The sequence below is a fragment of the Artemia franciscana genome, chromosome 5, assembly GCF_032884065.1.
Source record: "Artemia franciscana chromosome 5, ASM3288406v1, whole genome shotgun sequence".
Classification (NCBI taxonomy): domain Eukaryota; kingdom Metazoa; phylum Arthropoda; class Branchiopoda; order Anostraca; family Artemiidae; genus Artemia; species Artemia franciscana.
In genome coordinates, this window is record NC_088867.1 from 17,552,142 (window position 1) to 17,568,212 (window position 16,071).

The window sequence follows — 16,071 nt, forward strand, 5'->3', positions numbered from 1 at the left end:
CATTTAAAAAAACTTGCTTTTTTTATTTAATTTCTGGACGTTTTTGAATTAATGCATGTTTTGACCTTGGCTCTCCGCACATAAATAATTAAAACGTGCATATTAATTAATTGCAATTAATCAGAAGATTTTGAGAAAAAGGAGCGAGGAATTAGGCCTAGTTGCCCTCCAAGTTTTTGATTGATTAAAAAAGCAACTAGAACTTTTATTTTTTTACAAACGTCTTCATTGGTAAAAAATATACGTAACTTACGAATTAACTTACGTAACGAACCTCTATATTAGTATGTTTTTATTACGAATATTAGGGGGTTAAACCCACCCTCGTCGTTACCTCGCTCTTTACACTAAAGCTTAGATTTTGTCCCAGTTCCTTAAGAATGACCTCTGAATCACAAAGGTCGTAGAATAAATAGTTGAAATTACTAAAAATACTTGTAGCCGTAAAGAGTGAGGTATAACGAGAAGGTAAACCCCTCATATGCGTAATAATTTTTGTTCGTTTAAGCTTTAATGCTGCTCCTTACTTTCAGTAGAAAAAAACTTTTCATATTTATTTTTTCGTTGTTTTTTCAAATAATGCTAGAAAATCCTGCGTCCCCTCCATTGAAATTCTCTTCCCCCACGAGAAGTTTCTCCATGGAAATATCCTCCCAAGTAACCCCTCCCCCTCAACTCTCCCCCCTAAACCAAAAAAATCTCCCTGAAAACGTCTGCACACTTCCCAGTAACCATTACTATATATAAACACAGGTCAAAGTTTGTGACTTGCAGCCCCTCCCACGGTGACTGCGGGGGAGTGAGTCGCCCCTAAAGACATAGTCATTAGGTTTTTTGACTATGGTGAATAAAATGGCTATCTCATAATTTTGATCCGGAGACTTTTGGGAAAAAATGAGCGTGGGAGGGGGCCTAGGTGCACTCCAATTTTTTTGTTCATTTAAAAAGGGCACTAGAACTTTTAATTTCCGTTGGAATGAGCCTTTTTGCGACATTCTAGGACCACTCAGTCGATAAGATCACCCCAGAGAAAAAAAAAATAAATAAATAAACACGCATCCGTGATCTGTCTTCTGGCAAAAAAAATGCGAAATTCCACATATTTGTAGATAGGAGCTTGAAACTTCTACAATAAGGTAACGGGAACAATAAGGTAACAATAAGGTTCTACGTTAAGATTCTATGACTTTTACGGGGTGTTTTCCCCTATTTTCTAAAATGAGGCAAATTTTCTCAGGCTCGTAACTTTCGATGGGTATAACTGGTCTTGATGAAACTTATATATTTAAAATCAACAATAAAATGCGATTCTTTTGATGTAACTATTGGTATCAAAATTCCATTTTATAGAGTTTTGGTTGCTATTGAGCCGGGTCGCTTCTTACTACAGTTCGTTACCACGAACTGTTTGATTGGTTATATTTTCCAGCAGATGACTTTTTATTTTCTCCAGCTGGGCTTTAGTTGTAGCTAATTGTTCGTAAATCGGGGCGATACTTGAAGACACCGAGTTAGACCATAATTTTTCTCTTGCTTTCAGGGCTTAAAAGGTCTTAGAAAAAGTTTCGTAAATTTCTGTGGTATTAACAAATTTTTGTGGCACTTTGTGTTTACGAAGTGACATATAGTGACCATAAATTCTGTCGGTCTGTCTGTCTGTCTTTCCCTGTTTTACTAGTTTAGGCACTTCCAGATAAGCTAGGACGATGAGATTTGGCAGGCGTATCAGTAACCAGACTAGATTAAATTAGAAATAGTCGTTTCCCCAATTTGATCATCTGGGGGGAGCCGGGAGAAGGTTAATTCGAAAAAAAAGACCGGGATGAAACTTGGTGGTAAAAATGAGCACAAATCCTAGATACGTGATTGACATATTCGGAACGGGTCCGCTCTCTTTGGAGAAGTTGGGGGGAGAGTTAATTCTGAAAAATGAGAAAAATCAGTACCAGACAAGATTAAATTAGAAATATTCATTTATCCGATTCGACCGTCAGTGGGGGGGGGGGGGAGTTGAGTGACGGTTAATTCGAAAAAATGAGGTGTTTTTAAGCTACGAGGGAGTGATCGAATCTTAATGAAATCTCATATTTAGAAGGATCTTGCAACTCAGATCTTTCATTTTAGATCTGGCTCAATCCAGTTTCATTGGGGAGAGTTGTGGGGGGGGGGGTATCAGAAATCTTGGAAAACGCTCAGAGTGGAGAGGTCAGGATGAAAATTGGTGGCAAGAATAAGCACATATCCAAGATACGTGACTGACATAACTGGACCGGATCCGCACTCTTTGGGAGAGTTGAGGGGGGGGGGGGGATTCGGAAAAATTAAAAATGAGGTATTTGTAATTTATGGACGGGTAATCAGATCTTAATGAAACTTGATATTTAGAAGGATCTTGTGCTTCAGCACTCTTATTACAAATCCCAACCAGATCCGGTGAGAGTAGGCGGAGGTGGAGGGGGAAACCGAAAATCTTGGAAAATGATTAGATTGAAGAGATCGGGATGAAACTTGGTGGGTAGAATAAGCAAATATCGCAGATACGTGATTGACGTAACCGGACTGGATTCGCTCTCTTTGAAGGAGTTGGGAGAGGGAGGGTTAACTCTGAAAAATTAGAAAAAATGAGGTATTTTTAACTTAGGAAAGAGTCATCAGATATCAATGAAATTTGATGTTTGGAAGAATATCGTGTCTCCTAGCTCTTATTTTAAATTCCGACCGGATCTGGTGACAGTGGCGGGAAGATGGGAGGTGAAACCTAAAATCATGGAAAACGCTTAGAGTGGGGGGATCGGAATGAAACTTTGTGGTAAAAATAATCTTAAGTCCTAGATATGAGATTGACGTAACTGGAACGGATCTGCTCTCTTCAGGGGAGTTGGGAGGAGGAGGGTTAATTCTGAAAAATTAAAAAAATAAGGTATTTTCAACTTACGAAGGAGAGATTGGATCTTATTGAAATTTGATATTTGGAAGGATATCATGTCTCGGAGCTCTTATTTTAAATCTCGACCGGATCCGGTGAAGAGGAAGTTGGGGGGAGACCTAAAATCTTGGAAAACGCTTGGAGTATAGGGGTCGGGATGAAACTTGGTGGTAAAAATAAGTACAAGTCCTAGAAACGGGATTGACATAGCCAGAACGGATCTGCTCTCTTTGGGGGAGTTGGGGGGGGGGGGTAATTCTAAAAAATTAGACAAAATTAAGTATTTTAACTTATGAAAGAGTGATCGTACCTTAATGAAATTTCATATATAGAAGGATCTCGAAACCCAGATCTCTCATTTTAATCCCTACCAGATCCAGTGTCATTTGGGGGGGGGGGGCAGGAAATATAGGAAAACGCTTAAAGCGGAGAGATCAGGATGAAACTTGGTGGAAAGAATAAGCACAAGTCCAAGATAGGTGACTGACATAACCGGCTCGGATCCACTCCCCTTGGTGGAGTTGGGGGGAGGGGGGTAATTCGGTAAAATTAGAAAAAATGAGGTATTTGTAACTTTCGAACGGGTGTTCAGATCTTAATGAAGTTTGATATCTAGAAGGATCTTGTGCTTTAAAACTATCATTTTAAATCCCGACCAGATCCGATGACATTGAAGGGAGCTGGAGGGGGAAACTGGAATTCTTGGAAAACGTGAAAATCGAGGTATCTTACGAATGGGTGATCGGATCTTAATGAAACTTAATATGCAGAAGAATCTTATGTCTCAGATAGTCCATTTTCAGTAAGAATTGGATGCAAGGACATAGAGGGCTGGAGGGAAAAACAGAAACCTTGGAAACCGGAAATCTTGGGAAACGCTTAGAGTGGAGAGATCGAGATGAAACTTGATGAGAAGAATAAGCACAAGCTATAGATACGAGATTGACATTATTGGTACGGATCCGTTCTCTTTGGGGGAGCTGGAAGTTGTTAATTTGGGAAAATTAGAAAAATTGAGGTGTTTTTAACTTAAGAATGGGTGACCGGATCTTAATAAAATTTGATAATTAGGAGAAACTCATGTGTCAGAGCTCTTCTTTCAAATCCCGACCAGATCTGTTGACATTGGGGGGGGGGGAGTTGGAGGGGGAAACCGGAAATCTTGGAAAACGCTTATAAACGCAGTAGATACGTAATTGACGAAACCGGACTGGATCCGCTTTCTTTGGGGGAGTTAGGTGGTGTGGTTCAGCACCTTGGTGAGTTTAGTGCTTCTGGACGTGCTAGGACGATGAAAATTGTTAGGCATGTCAGGGAGCTGCACTAATTGACTCGTTACAGTTGTTTTCCCCGATTCGACCATCTGGGGGGCTGAAGGGAAAGGAAAAATTAGAAAAATTGAAGTATTTTTAACTTACGAGTGGGTGATCGGATCTTAATGAATTTTGATATTTAGAAGGACCTCTTGACTCAGAGCTCTTATTTTAAATCCTGACCGGCATTAAGCCTCTGATTTTCCTTTTAAAGCAATCAATTGATTCTTAAAATTGATTCTTTAAATGACATTAATTTAGCAGTATATGCATTACTCCGTAAAGCAAAGTATATGATTACCCCGGTTCCAAACCGGGGTAATCAATCATTTATGAACGAGCCTATAAATCGTCAACTTTATGAGATGATGGGGGAAAACCAAAATATTCTAAGATACGGCACTATTAGTAATGAAATGAGATCCCGTGGAACTAAAATTGACGAATATCCTACAACTTTAGATTTTAAAAAAAAAATAATGTTCGTATATTTTATAGGCCTACAATCGGCGTTTCTTTACTTTTAAGAGCCAATAATGTTTAAAATAATGTGTTTTAAAGAATAACGTTCTTTTTAAAAATGATATTCATACATTTTATAGGCCTACAATAATGTGTCTAAGGTTATTGTTCTTTTTAAAAATAACGTTCATACATTTTATAGGCGTACAATCGGTGTTTCTTTACTTTTAAAGGCCAATAATGATTAAAATATTGTGTTTTTAAGAATAATTTTCTTTTTAAAAATAACGTTCATACATTTTATAGGTCTACAATCGGTGTTTCTTTACTTTTAAAGGCCAATAATGTTTAAAATGATGTGTTTTTAAGAATAATTTTCTTTTTAAAAATAAGGTTCATACATTTTATAGGTCTACAATCGGTGTTTCTTTACTTTTAAAGGCCAATAATATTTAAAATGATGTGTTTTTAAGAATAATGTTCTTTTTAAAAATAATGTTCATACATTTTATAGGCCTACAATCGGTGTTTCTTTACTTTTAAAGGCCAATAATGTTATCTGCTTTGTAACAGCTTTGTAACCTAAAAAATGCCAATTCGTATGAAGTGTTAAATATGATATTGCCTCAAGGTGTTGTTGCCAATTATACATGTTTTCAACTTCCTTTTAAATCTGGTCGCAATGCTAAGGAGATGTCAACATTCTTAATGATATTCTGGCAAACCCCTCAAGGAGTGGTTAAGCCAATGAGAAAGGAGGAAATCTTGAATACTAAGAATTATTGCTAAAAATCATTCCACATAACTACAAACTTGAGAATCTTTGGGATGATTTATCGGTATAAGATCTACAAAACGACCCAAAAATCAAGGCTGTATGATTAGTACAACCCTTTTAAATAATAAAGGAAGAATATCTTAAATGGCAAATTTTAAAGGAAACTGATGATAACAAAAAAAAAAATTCACGGCCAAAAATTTTGAAATCTCGTGGCAAATCGAGAGGCTACTTTACAATTCTCTACGTCTTATAAAATTAATTTTATTACTACTCTTAAAAATTAGAGGTGTCCCCACTAATTAATTTTTAATGAAGCTCTAAAGAAAAAAAATGCAAATTTGTTCGGCCTATTCATGTTAAAGCTTTCAATGAAGCCACAGGAATTTTTTCATCAAAGAATCTGCTCGTGTCTGTTGTTAATACACATTTCACTGCTATAGGAAAATAGCATTGGCTTCAAACCTCGGAGATTGACCTTAACTGCCTCAAAATCAAGTTATATTGAAGAAAAATAAAAACCAATGTTTAGTCAGAAACATAATCTAATGTGCTAAAACATGTTAGAGTTACAAGAAAAGATATATAAAAATATGAAAAAGTTTGTGACACTTTGGAAGTGAAGGAAGATTTGTTTTGTAAGGATGAATTAGTGACAGTACTAAAATTATTACAAAATAATAAGAGCCCAGGTGCAAAATCCGCTGATAGTGCAGTAATGAGTTTTTTTTTAATATAATTGTTGTGAAATTAGAAATAACTTACTGATATTATGAATGTGATTTTTGAAAAAGGGAAATTACCTAGCGATTTTAGCAAAAGTCCTATTAAAGTTCTATAAGAATGGTGATAAGAGTGAGTGTAGTAATTGTAGTTGCATTAGCTTAATTTTTAAAAATGCTGTAGATAAAGTTTCAAAAGAGGAAGAGTGTGGTTATAAGAATAGGATAAGATACGTCGACCGAATTTTCACTCTTTGGTTAATAATTGACAGGTGCCTGAGTTACCAAACATCTTTGGTCCTCAGTTCCATAGATTACGAGCAAGTGCTTGATTCAGCTGATAGAAGAGCTTTAGTGAAGGTCCTATTGTTGTATGGTATACCAAATAAATATATTAAAATGATTAGTGCTATGTAGGAGAATAATATAACTACGGTTAAGATAAAAAATCAAATTAGTTGCTGGTTTCATATTGAACCAGGAGCTAAACAGCGTTGCTTTCTATCCCAACTTATATGGATTATTTTGATGGACCTTGTCCTGAGGGGCGCAGCAAAGAACATTTAGATTGTGTTGGTGATTTGAGGTCTTTGATGAAAATCTTAGCAAAATAAAGTAATTTTTTGAGATTTTTTGAGTTCAGGGTGCGAGAATAGGTCTGAAAATAAATATTAAGAAGACTAAGTCATCAAGACTGGGAAGAAGTGAAGGTAAATACGTGATATTGGGTACTTTCTAACCTTTCCCCTCAAAATTTTCTTTTATTTAATCTTATGTCTCATTTTCTTGTCCTTCGTAAATAAATGGTAGCCATAAACTTTTGCTTTACTAAGTGTCCACGTGGAAGAGACAAGTGTTTTTAGTAAAAAGAAAATCTACCTCAAACAAGGAATTTCCTAGGTCATTATATTTAATGGTGAAGAAAAATATATTAGTACAGGTTTAAATCTAATTTTTTGTTTGCTTTGTTATTATGGCCTATGTTTTATGGCATGAATGATTGTTTTGAACTTAGTATGAAACGTTTTGAGCAAAAAATCTCTCTCTGCGTGTTTTTCATGCTTATAAATGAGAACGGGGCTCAAAAAAATGGTAGTTAAAACGAAATTTAAGAAAAGTTACCTTTATAAACAACACTGAAGCCCTGACTTGATAGCTACAAAAAAAGGGCATCAATGCCTTATAGTTTCGTTCATAATTTTGAACCTGTCATAATAATTTCCTCTTAAAAAACAACAAGGAAGTCGAATTGTATCTTATTTTGGATATGAACTATAAAACTGTCTTTGGATTTCAAATGACTGAAGTTTCGTTTTTTCCAAGTAACTTTATATACCCTAAACAAAGACTCCTAACTGGGGGTGCACGCTCCTGGAGGTGCGCGACCCAGAGTGTGCAAAGTAAAATTTCTCGATAATTCATAAAAAAATTTTTTTTTTATGAAATTGAGCAATGGTTCACATATAGAGTAACACCTCAGCAAAAGCCTTCAACCTATAAAGGAGATTAAATTAAAAAAAAACAAGTTTTTTTAAATGAAAGTAAGGAGCAACATTAAAACTTAAAACGAACAGAAATTACTCCATATATGACAAGGGCTTTTCCTCCTCAACGCCCCGCTCTTTACGCTAAAGTTTAACTCTTTCTCTTAACTCTATTTTTAAAACAGTAAGAAACTTTAGCGTAAAGAGAGGGGCATTGAGGAGAAAAAGCCTCTTTCATATACAGAATGATTTCTGTTCGTTTTAAGTTTTAATGTTGCTCCTTACTTTCATTTAAAAAAACTTACTTTTTTTTATTTAATTTCTGGATGTTTTTGAATTAATGCCTGTTTTGATCTTGGATCTCCGCACAAAAGTAATTAAAGCGAAATTTGCATATTAATTAATTGTAATTAATCGGAAGATTTTGCGAAAAAAGGAGCGAGGGAGGAGGCCTAGTTGCCCTCCAATTTTTTGATTACTTAAAAAGCAACTAGAACTTTTAATTTTTTACAAACATTTTCATTGGTAATAAATATACGTAACTTACGAATTAACTTACGTAACGAACTTCTATATTCGTATGTTTTTATTGCGTATATGAGGGGTGTTCAACCCTCGTCGATACCTCGTTCTTTACACTAAAGCTTAAATTTTGTCCCAATTCCTTAAGAATGACCTCTGAACCCAAAGGCCGTAAAATAAATAGTTGAAATTACTGAAAATACTTTAGCGTAAAGAGTGAGGTATAACAAGAAGGTAAACCCCTCATATGCGTAATAATTTTTGTTCGTTTTAAGTTTTAATGCTACTCCTTGCTTTCAGTAGAAAGAACTTTTCAAATTTATTTTTTCATTGTTTTTTCAAATAATGTTAGAAAATGCTGCGCCCCTTCATTTAAATTCTCTTCCCCCATAAGAATTTTCTCCATGGAAATATCCTCCAACGTAACCCCCCCTCAACTCTCCCCCTAAACCAAAAAAATCCCCCTGAAAACGTCTGTGCACTTCCCAGTAACCATTACTATATGTAAACACGGGTCAAAGCTTGTAACTTGCAGCCCCTTCCACGAGGACTGCGGGGGAGTAAGTCTTCCCTAAACACATAGTTATTAGATTTTTTACTATGGTGAATAAAATGGCTGTCTCAGAATTTTGATCCGGTGACTTTTGGGAAAAAATGAGGGTGGGAGGGGCCTAGGTGTCCTCCAATTTTTTTGGTCACTTAAAAAGGGAACTAGAACTTTTAATTTCCGTTAGAATGAGCCTTCTCCCGACATTCCAGGCCCACTCAGTCGATACGATCACCCCTGGGAAGAAAAAAAAAATAAACACACATCCGTGATCTGTATAAAACTTCTATAATAGGGTTCTCTGATACGCTGAATCTGATGGTGTGATTTTCGTTAAGATTGTATGACTTTTAGGGGTGTTTCCCCCTATTTTCTAAAATGAGGCAAATTTTCTCAGGCTCGTAACTTTTGATGGATATAACTGATCTTGATGAAACTTATATATTTAAAATCAGCAGGACCTTGTCCTGAGGCGCAAAGGAAAGAATACAGAATAGTACAGAATCCAAAGGAGAAGTAAAACTATCCTTGATTTAGATAGTGTTGGTGATTTGAGGTCTTAAATGAAAATCTTAGCAAAATAAAGTATTTTTTGAAGTTTTTAGAGTCCAGAATGCAAGAATAGGGACAATAAATGTTAAGAAGGCCAAGTCATTAAGACCGGGAAGAAGTGAAGGTAAATACATGATATTGGCTAACAAAAAGATTGATGAAGTTGACAGCTAGTCGATGAAGTCGACTTACCTAAGCAGTATTATTAGTAAAGACTGTGGATGAAGTAAAGATATTAAAAGTAGGTTGGTTGGTCAGGGCCGAGGCTGTTTTTTTCACAGATTCGAAGAATATCAAGACAAGTCTTTAAGTGGATATTACAATATTGAGAGCTACAATGATAAAAAGGGTCAAAAATGGTTCTGAAACCGAACTATTGAGTGCTCCAAAAGGCAAAAGAGTATTTGTTAGATGTTTTACAGAAAAACTGTCTACAGATCGTTTTGGGTACCCGTCTGACTGACCATATTTCAAACAGAAAGCTGTACACAGAATATGGTTCAATCCTGCCTTCTAAGGCTATAATGAGAAAAATTCAGATGGTTAGCACACGTTCTGCTGATGAAGGATGACAGATTGCCAAAGATCGTCCTTGCTCGCCAAACGAAAAGTCGGTCGTCCCCTAATGGGGTTGGAGAAAATTGTAATGAAGATTTAACAGAAATTAGATGGGAGAGTGAAAAGAGGGAGGCTCTGAACAGATTGGGATGAAGGAGGAGTGTACACAGCTGCGTTGGCCTAAGGCAGCCTGGTGCCCCAGAGAGTTTTAAGTAGTAGTAGTAGTAGTTATGCTTCCTGAGCCAAAGAGCGTAGGTAGCTTACTAGAGTGTTACATGACGATAGTGTTGACAGAAAAAAAAAACGTAAAAGCTTTCAGTGTTTGAGGTTTGTAGGCATATTTTCGGTGTATTAATACGGAAAATTTGTGAAGTAATGACTGTTTGAACTCAGTTGCTGAGAAAAGAAAACACATTTAGGAAGTTTGAAAAAAATGCTAAGAACTACCAAATGTTAGAAGGCACTGGGAACTTTTATTAGACGCTAGTGCCAGTTTTCCATTTTATAAATTGACCAAACTTTTGATTGAACTTTAACAGGTGTTCTCGTCAAGAGTTATAAGACAGTGCTTTTTTCATGCAATAAAAAACCCATCTCAAACACAATAACCTTGACAGGGGTATTCCACCAAAATAAAAAGTAAATGTATATCTCTAACTCATCATCCATCTTCAAGATTGTTTTCAATTGTCATTAAATTCATAAATTTTATACTTTAAATGACCATATAAAAAAACATATATAAAAACCCGTAGTATAAATGTAGGTATCATCTACTGTCTATTAATGAGTAGTTCACTTAAATTTGAGCCTGCATATCCTTGGACATTATAGAAAAATCTTTCTATTATTAACATATGTATTTATCAGAAAGTTCCTTATAAAATGAATAGCATATTAGAGCAACAGTTATAACGTATAGGTCACCGTTTTATGTTTTTACATATATAATGCATAAATACAAAAATGTATTGGCTAAAATCATTTCAAGGAAAATTTCCCATGGGAGGGCATGCAGAACCTGAAATATTATTTTTACCAGGATTTACATGGACCGTTTTTTATTTTTATTATTTAAAAATCTTTTTATAGTCCCTTACTTGCCTGAAGGGCCATGTCCCACACGATTCCTTCCTGGTGTGGTCCATTATGTAGTTATAATTGCCTTTATAAAAATCTAAATTTGGTCGAAATTAGTTAATACAATGACAAATGACACATGACTGTCATCTTATAGTCAATTTTGTGTGTAAGTATCAACCTTATTGAGCAATATTTTTCAGATGCTCTGGATTTTTCTTTATGCTTCCCAACCTTTCCCCCCTAATTTTTCCTTAAATTAATCTTATGTCTCATTTTCTTGTCCTTTGTAAAAAAAAAATGGTATTAATAAACTTCTGCTTTGCTACGTGTCCACATGGAAAGCTTTTGGAGACAAATATTTTTAATAAAAGAAAATTTACCTCAAACAAAGAATTTCCCAGGTCATTATATCTAATGTTGAAAAAAAATATATTAGTGCAGGTTTAAATCTAATTTATTGTTTGCTTTGCTATTATGACCTATGTTTTATGGCACGAATGATTGTTTTGAACTTAGTATGAAACGTTTTGAGAAAATAAATCTTTCTCTGCCTGTTTTTCATACTTATAAATGAGAACAGGGCTCGGAAAAAAAAGAAGTTAAAACTGAATTTAAGAAAACTTACCTTTATAAACAACGTTGAAGTCCTGATTTGAGAGTTACATAATAAAAGGGCATCAATGCATTATAATTTCGTTCATAATTTTGAACCTGTCAAAGTAAAATCCTCTTAAAAAACCAGTAGGAAGTCGAATTGTATCTTACTTTGGATATGAACTATGAAACTGTCTTTGGGTTTCAAATGACTGAAGTTTCGTTTTTCTAAGTAGCTTTATATACCCTAAACAAAGACTTCCAACTGAAGGTGCATGACCCAAAGAGTGCAAAATTATATTTATCGATAATTTATAAAAAAAAAAACTTCTATGAAATTAATCAATGGTTCACATATAGAGTCACACCTCAAGTAATTTTAGTCACACATCAAAGAAAACTACTGCTGATGATTTTTTACTGCTGATGATGAACACTGTATATGTGTTCGAAATATCCAGTTAAATAATTTTTATATATATTCACTGTCAATTAAAAGGTTTCATCCCTATTTTGAACTGTTTTACTTAAGACTAATTAATATATATTGGATCAATTTAAGAGAAGGACACGTATTACTAATTAGGTTGGAGGAGGAGCGTGCGTAGCTGTGTTGGCCTCAGGCGGGTTGGTGCTGCAGTGAGTTATTATTATTATTAGTAGTAGTAGTAGTAGTAAACCATTTAATCATGAAACCATTAACCAGAAACCATTTAATCATAAAATGTAGCCAGGAAACTGATATTGCTTTGCGTTGAGTTGGCTTCATGTGGCTTCTGCTGTGATAAGTTCTCAGTTGTAGCATAAATTTAAGTAATACGTGTCCTTCTGTTAAATTGATCCAAGTATACTAATTAATCTTAAAATGAAAGTATGGATTTAAACTGTCTTTGCGCTGTGTTGGCTTTAGGGAGGTTTGTACTAAGATTGAAGTTGTTATTGGTCGTAGCCATATAAATAATATGAATATGTATTTTTGGGTAAGATTAATCTGAATGAACCCTTTAATCCTAAGAAATGGCCAAAAAACTGATATGGCATTGCGTTGTGTTGGCATTATGTGACCATTGCTTCGTTTATTTTTCAGTGGCTGTAGTGATAGAAGTACTACGTGTTCTCCAGTGAAATGGATCCTAATGAACTAATTAACCTGAAGATATAACCAAGAAATTAATATGACTTGATGCTGTTTTGTATCCAGCCAGGTTTATACTACGATGAGACTCGTTAGTAGCAGTAACCATATAATTGATATAAATGTTTTTTTTAAATTAATCGTAATAAGCCAATTAAAATTAAAAATATCCGAGAGACTGATATGGCTTTGTGTTCCATTGGCCTCATCTGTTTTTTTTTCCGGTAAGTTGTCAGTAACAGCAGTAATATAATATAAGTACCACAACTTCTTCTGCAAAATTTATAAAAAAACTAAATAATTTTGAAATGTAACAAAGAAACTAAGATGGCTCTGTACTGCGCAGACTTCAGTCAGGTATGTACTGCTCGCCGTTGATTTTGAGTTATCAACTTGGTGGAACTGAGGATGGACTCGAGAGCCATGGCTAATTAGAGTAAAGCCAGGACAGATAGTCTCTATCAAAGGCAAAGCTGACAACTTTTTCAGAGTTGTATAAAAATGATTCTTTTCACTTCTTCATGAGTTGTTAGTCAGAGCAGTCATATAAGTAAAACAAATATTCTTTTTCGGTAAGATTATTCTTAACAAACAAATTAAATTTAAAATATATCTAAGAGACTGATATGGCGTTGCGTGCGTAGGCCTCATGTGGTTTTTGCTGGAGTAAGTCGTCATTAGCAACAGTACGTTAGGTACCGTGTGTCTTTATACAGAATTGATGAATTGATGTTTAAATGTAACCAAGAAAGTGAGGTTGTTTTTCGCTGTGTTGGCCTCAGGTAGCATTCTGGTGCGATGAGTAGTTAATAGTAGTTAACAACATAGTAAAGTGCTACAAGCATTGTTATTCTTTAAAATTAATTTTAATAAGTACTTTTCTGTAAACCTCTAGATCATAACAAAATATCCAAAAGTGAGCTGTTGGAGATGAAGGATAAATGCAATAGACATATGCGGCTACGGGAGCTTCTCCTTCAACACTCTAAGGACTCAAACATGGTATTCATGTAAGTATCTATTTCAGTTATTATCATTAGCTAGTCTAAATTAAAGTTTTTTTTCACTTAATACCCCAAAACCACTAATATACTTTTATCCAGAATACAAGGATTTTACATGGAATACATGCAAATTTATATTTTGTGAGGTGAGAAAGAAAATAATTCTATTAAAAAAAAAAACATATGAGCCATGGAGAGCTGCTTTTCAGCCCTCTAGGGCAACAAATATGGTGTTCATGTAAGTATCTATTCAAGTCATATTGATTGGTCTGAATAATTTTTTTTTCGCCTAATACTTTTCAAACCACCAATGTATTTAATTTTGGTCTAGAATCCACAATTTCTACGTGGAATTCATGAAAATTACTATTTTTGTGTTGTGAAAAAAATATCCCTTTTAAGAAAAGCGACACGTGAGCCTTGGAGAGCTGCTTTTTCAGCACTCTAAAGGACACATGTGAATTATTCATGTAAAAAACTACTAAGGATAATCTTGTTACCAGTTCCAAGTTCAAAGAAACGGGCTCCACCACCCAATAAAACGACGAAGATTTAAATGAATAAGAAATTACTGAAAACAAAAAGTACCACGCAAAATATTTCAGAATTACTGTTTTAGTCATAAGGAAAAATAATAAAAGAAAACTCCTGTTCAATACAGAAAGGCGAATATGGAAAGGAAGAAAGAGTAATAAGGAATATAGGTATTTTAGTAGGAGTGGGAATAGAGAGAAATGGACGGCGAAGGGGAAAAAGAACGAAAAATTGAAAATGAAAGGGTCTGTCCATATTTCGGTTACCAAAGAGTAGAAAGTCTTGTATGAAAACCTACTCATGCATGACTCTGGAGCTGAACCGTTACTACTTAGGCAGTTTTGGTTTTTCAAAACTCATTTTTGCTTGAAAGAACATGGTACTCATCCCCCTCTACTTGACTGGCTCGACAGCCAAAAGGGTCCTTTACCAAAATAACTATTAATGCATATTCGTCTCTTAGCATTAATAGCCACTAAGATTATTTGATTAAGTCATTATTTGAAAAAAAACCTCTCGACTCAAACTACGGTATAACTGTAAAAGAAGAACTTTCCCATAGCTTCGAAAACTTTAATGAATAGTAAATGCAAATTTCAGGAATGGATCTAGAGTCCAAATTAGGGCCCGGTAAACTGTGGGCTGGGGCAAAGTTAGTGGAGCAGATTTAATGGAAGGAAAAACTTCAGCGGCATATGTTAAATTTTCTAAATTAAGTTTTGAAAATTTAGGGGGATGAGGAAATGTATTTTGCAATATCAAGGAGGAGGCCCATATGTCATTATTTTTAACTTTGTCAGTGAAAATACCAGAAGAGGCTGTTTTAATTAAAAAAAAAAGTCCAAAAGGTGTTTTTCAACATCTTGTGGGAGGTACACACCTCCCATGCCCCCCCCCCCCAGTTCACGCCGCTGAAGAAATTCATGGCAGGGAGCTAAGGACATGGCTCTGAATAAAATAGGATGGACGAAAATTTGTGAAACTTTGCTGGCCTAGGGAGACTTTGATAAGTGTTCAGTGGTAGTGGTACTGTCTGTGGTATTTCGTAAACAAAAGATTTTTTCTGAAAACTATGGCTGAATATAGTGAATACTGTGGATATTATGAAACTATCGAAGAACGTTCTGATAAACTGAAGTGGCTGAAATGTTTCTGCCAAACAACAAAATAATTGAGAAGGCATAAAACTTCAAAAAAAAGAAGAAGAAGAAGTATATCAGTTTGCAGTTCTTTTTTATGACTTTCAGATAATTTATGGGTACTTTAGCCTTTTCAGTTACTGAATCAAGCACACTAGATGTTAACTCTGTTTGTTTCTGTAACAAAACTATTATAAAATTTCTTTAGTTTCTCACATTTGAATCATAGGAAACGACGAAGGGCTGTTCTCTATGTCAATCTTATGAAATAAAAAAAAGTTATCATTCATCAACATTTTCTTCCGTTTTAATAGAACATCAGAACCAAAAGAAAATCTGTAACTCAAGGGATTGATCTTAAAGTACTTCAACAAATGAATGCTCTTTGAATTCATAGAGGTGAAGCAGGACATAACTTTACAACACGCCACTATTCTCAGCATACTCATATCGCACACCAGAAGATTTTGCTGATGATGGGGTAGGCAGTCTGAACAATCTTATGTCAGGATAACTAAATTGTGTTTTTTCTTGTAACAGAAGAATCTATGTACTACCAACCCTGGCTGGAAGAGGAGCCTAGTTTACGGAAAAAGACGTTCATTGTAACAACTATTATGTCAAATACTTTAACCGTATTTATCCGTCAATAGCTTTGTTATTCGTATCATATTTTCTTTGCTTACAAGAAATTTTACCGAAAATAAAACATCACACC

At 34.9% G+C, this 16,071-nt stretch overlaps 1 protein-coding gene across 2 annotated transcripts in view; it reads left to right on the forward strand.

Annotated features, from left to right (window-relative positions):
* Nucleotides 1-16,071, forward strand: part of LOC136027040 (bumetanide-sensitive sodium-(potassium)-chloride cotransporter-like) — a 167,758-nt gene that overhangs the window by 150,233 nt on the left and 1,454 nt on the right. For both annotated transcript variants that reach the window (XM_065703961.1, XM_065703962.1), the window contains exon 19: nucleotides 13,572-13,686. In XM_065703961.1, coding sequence (XP_065560033.1) covers nucleotides 13,572-13,686 — 115 coding nt within the window. The remainder of the gene's footprint in view (nucleotides 1-13,571; nucleotides 13,687-16,071) is intronic.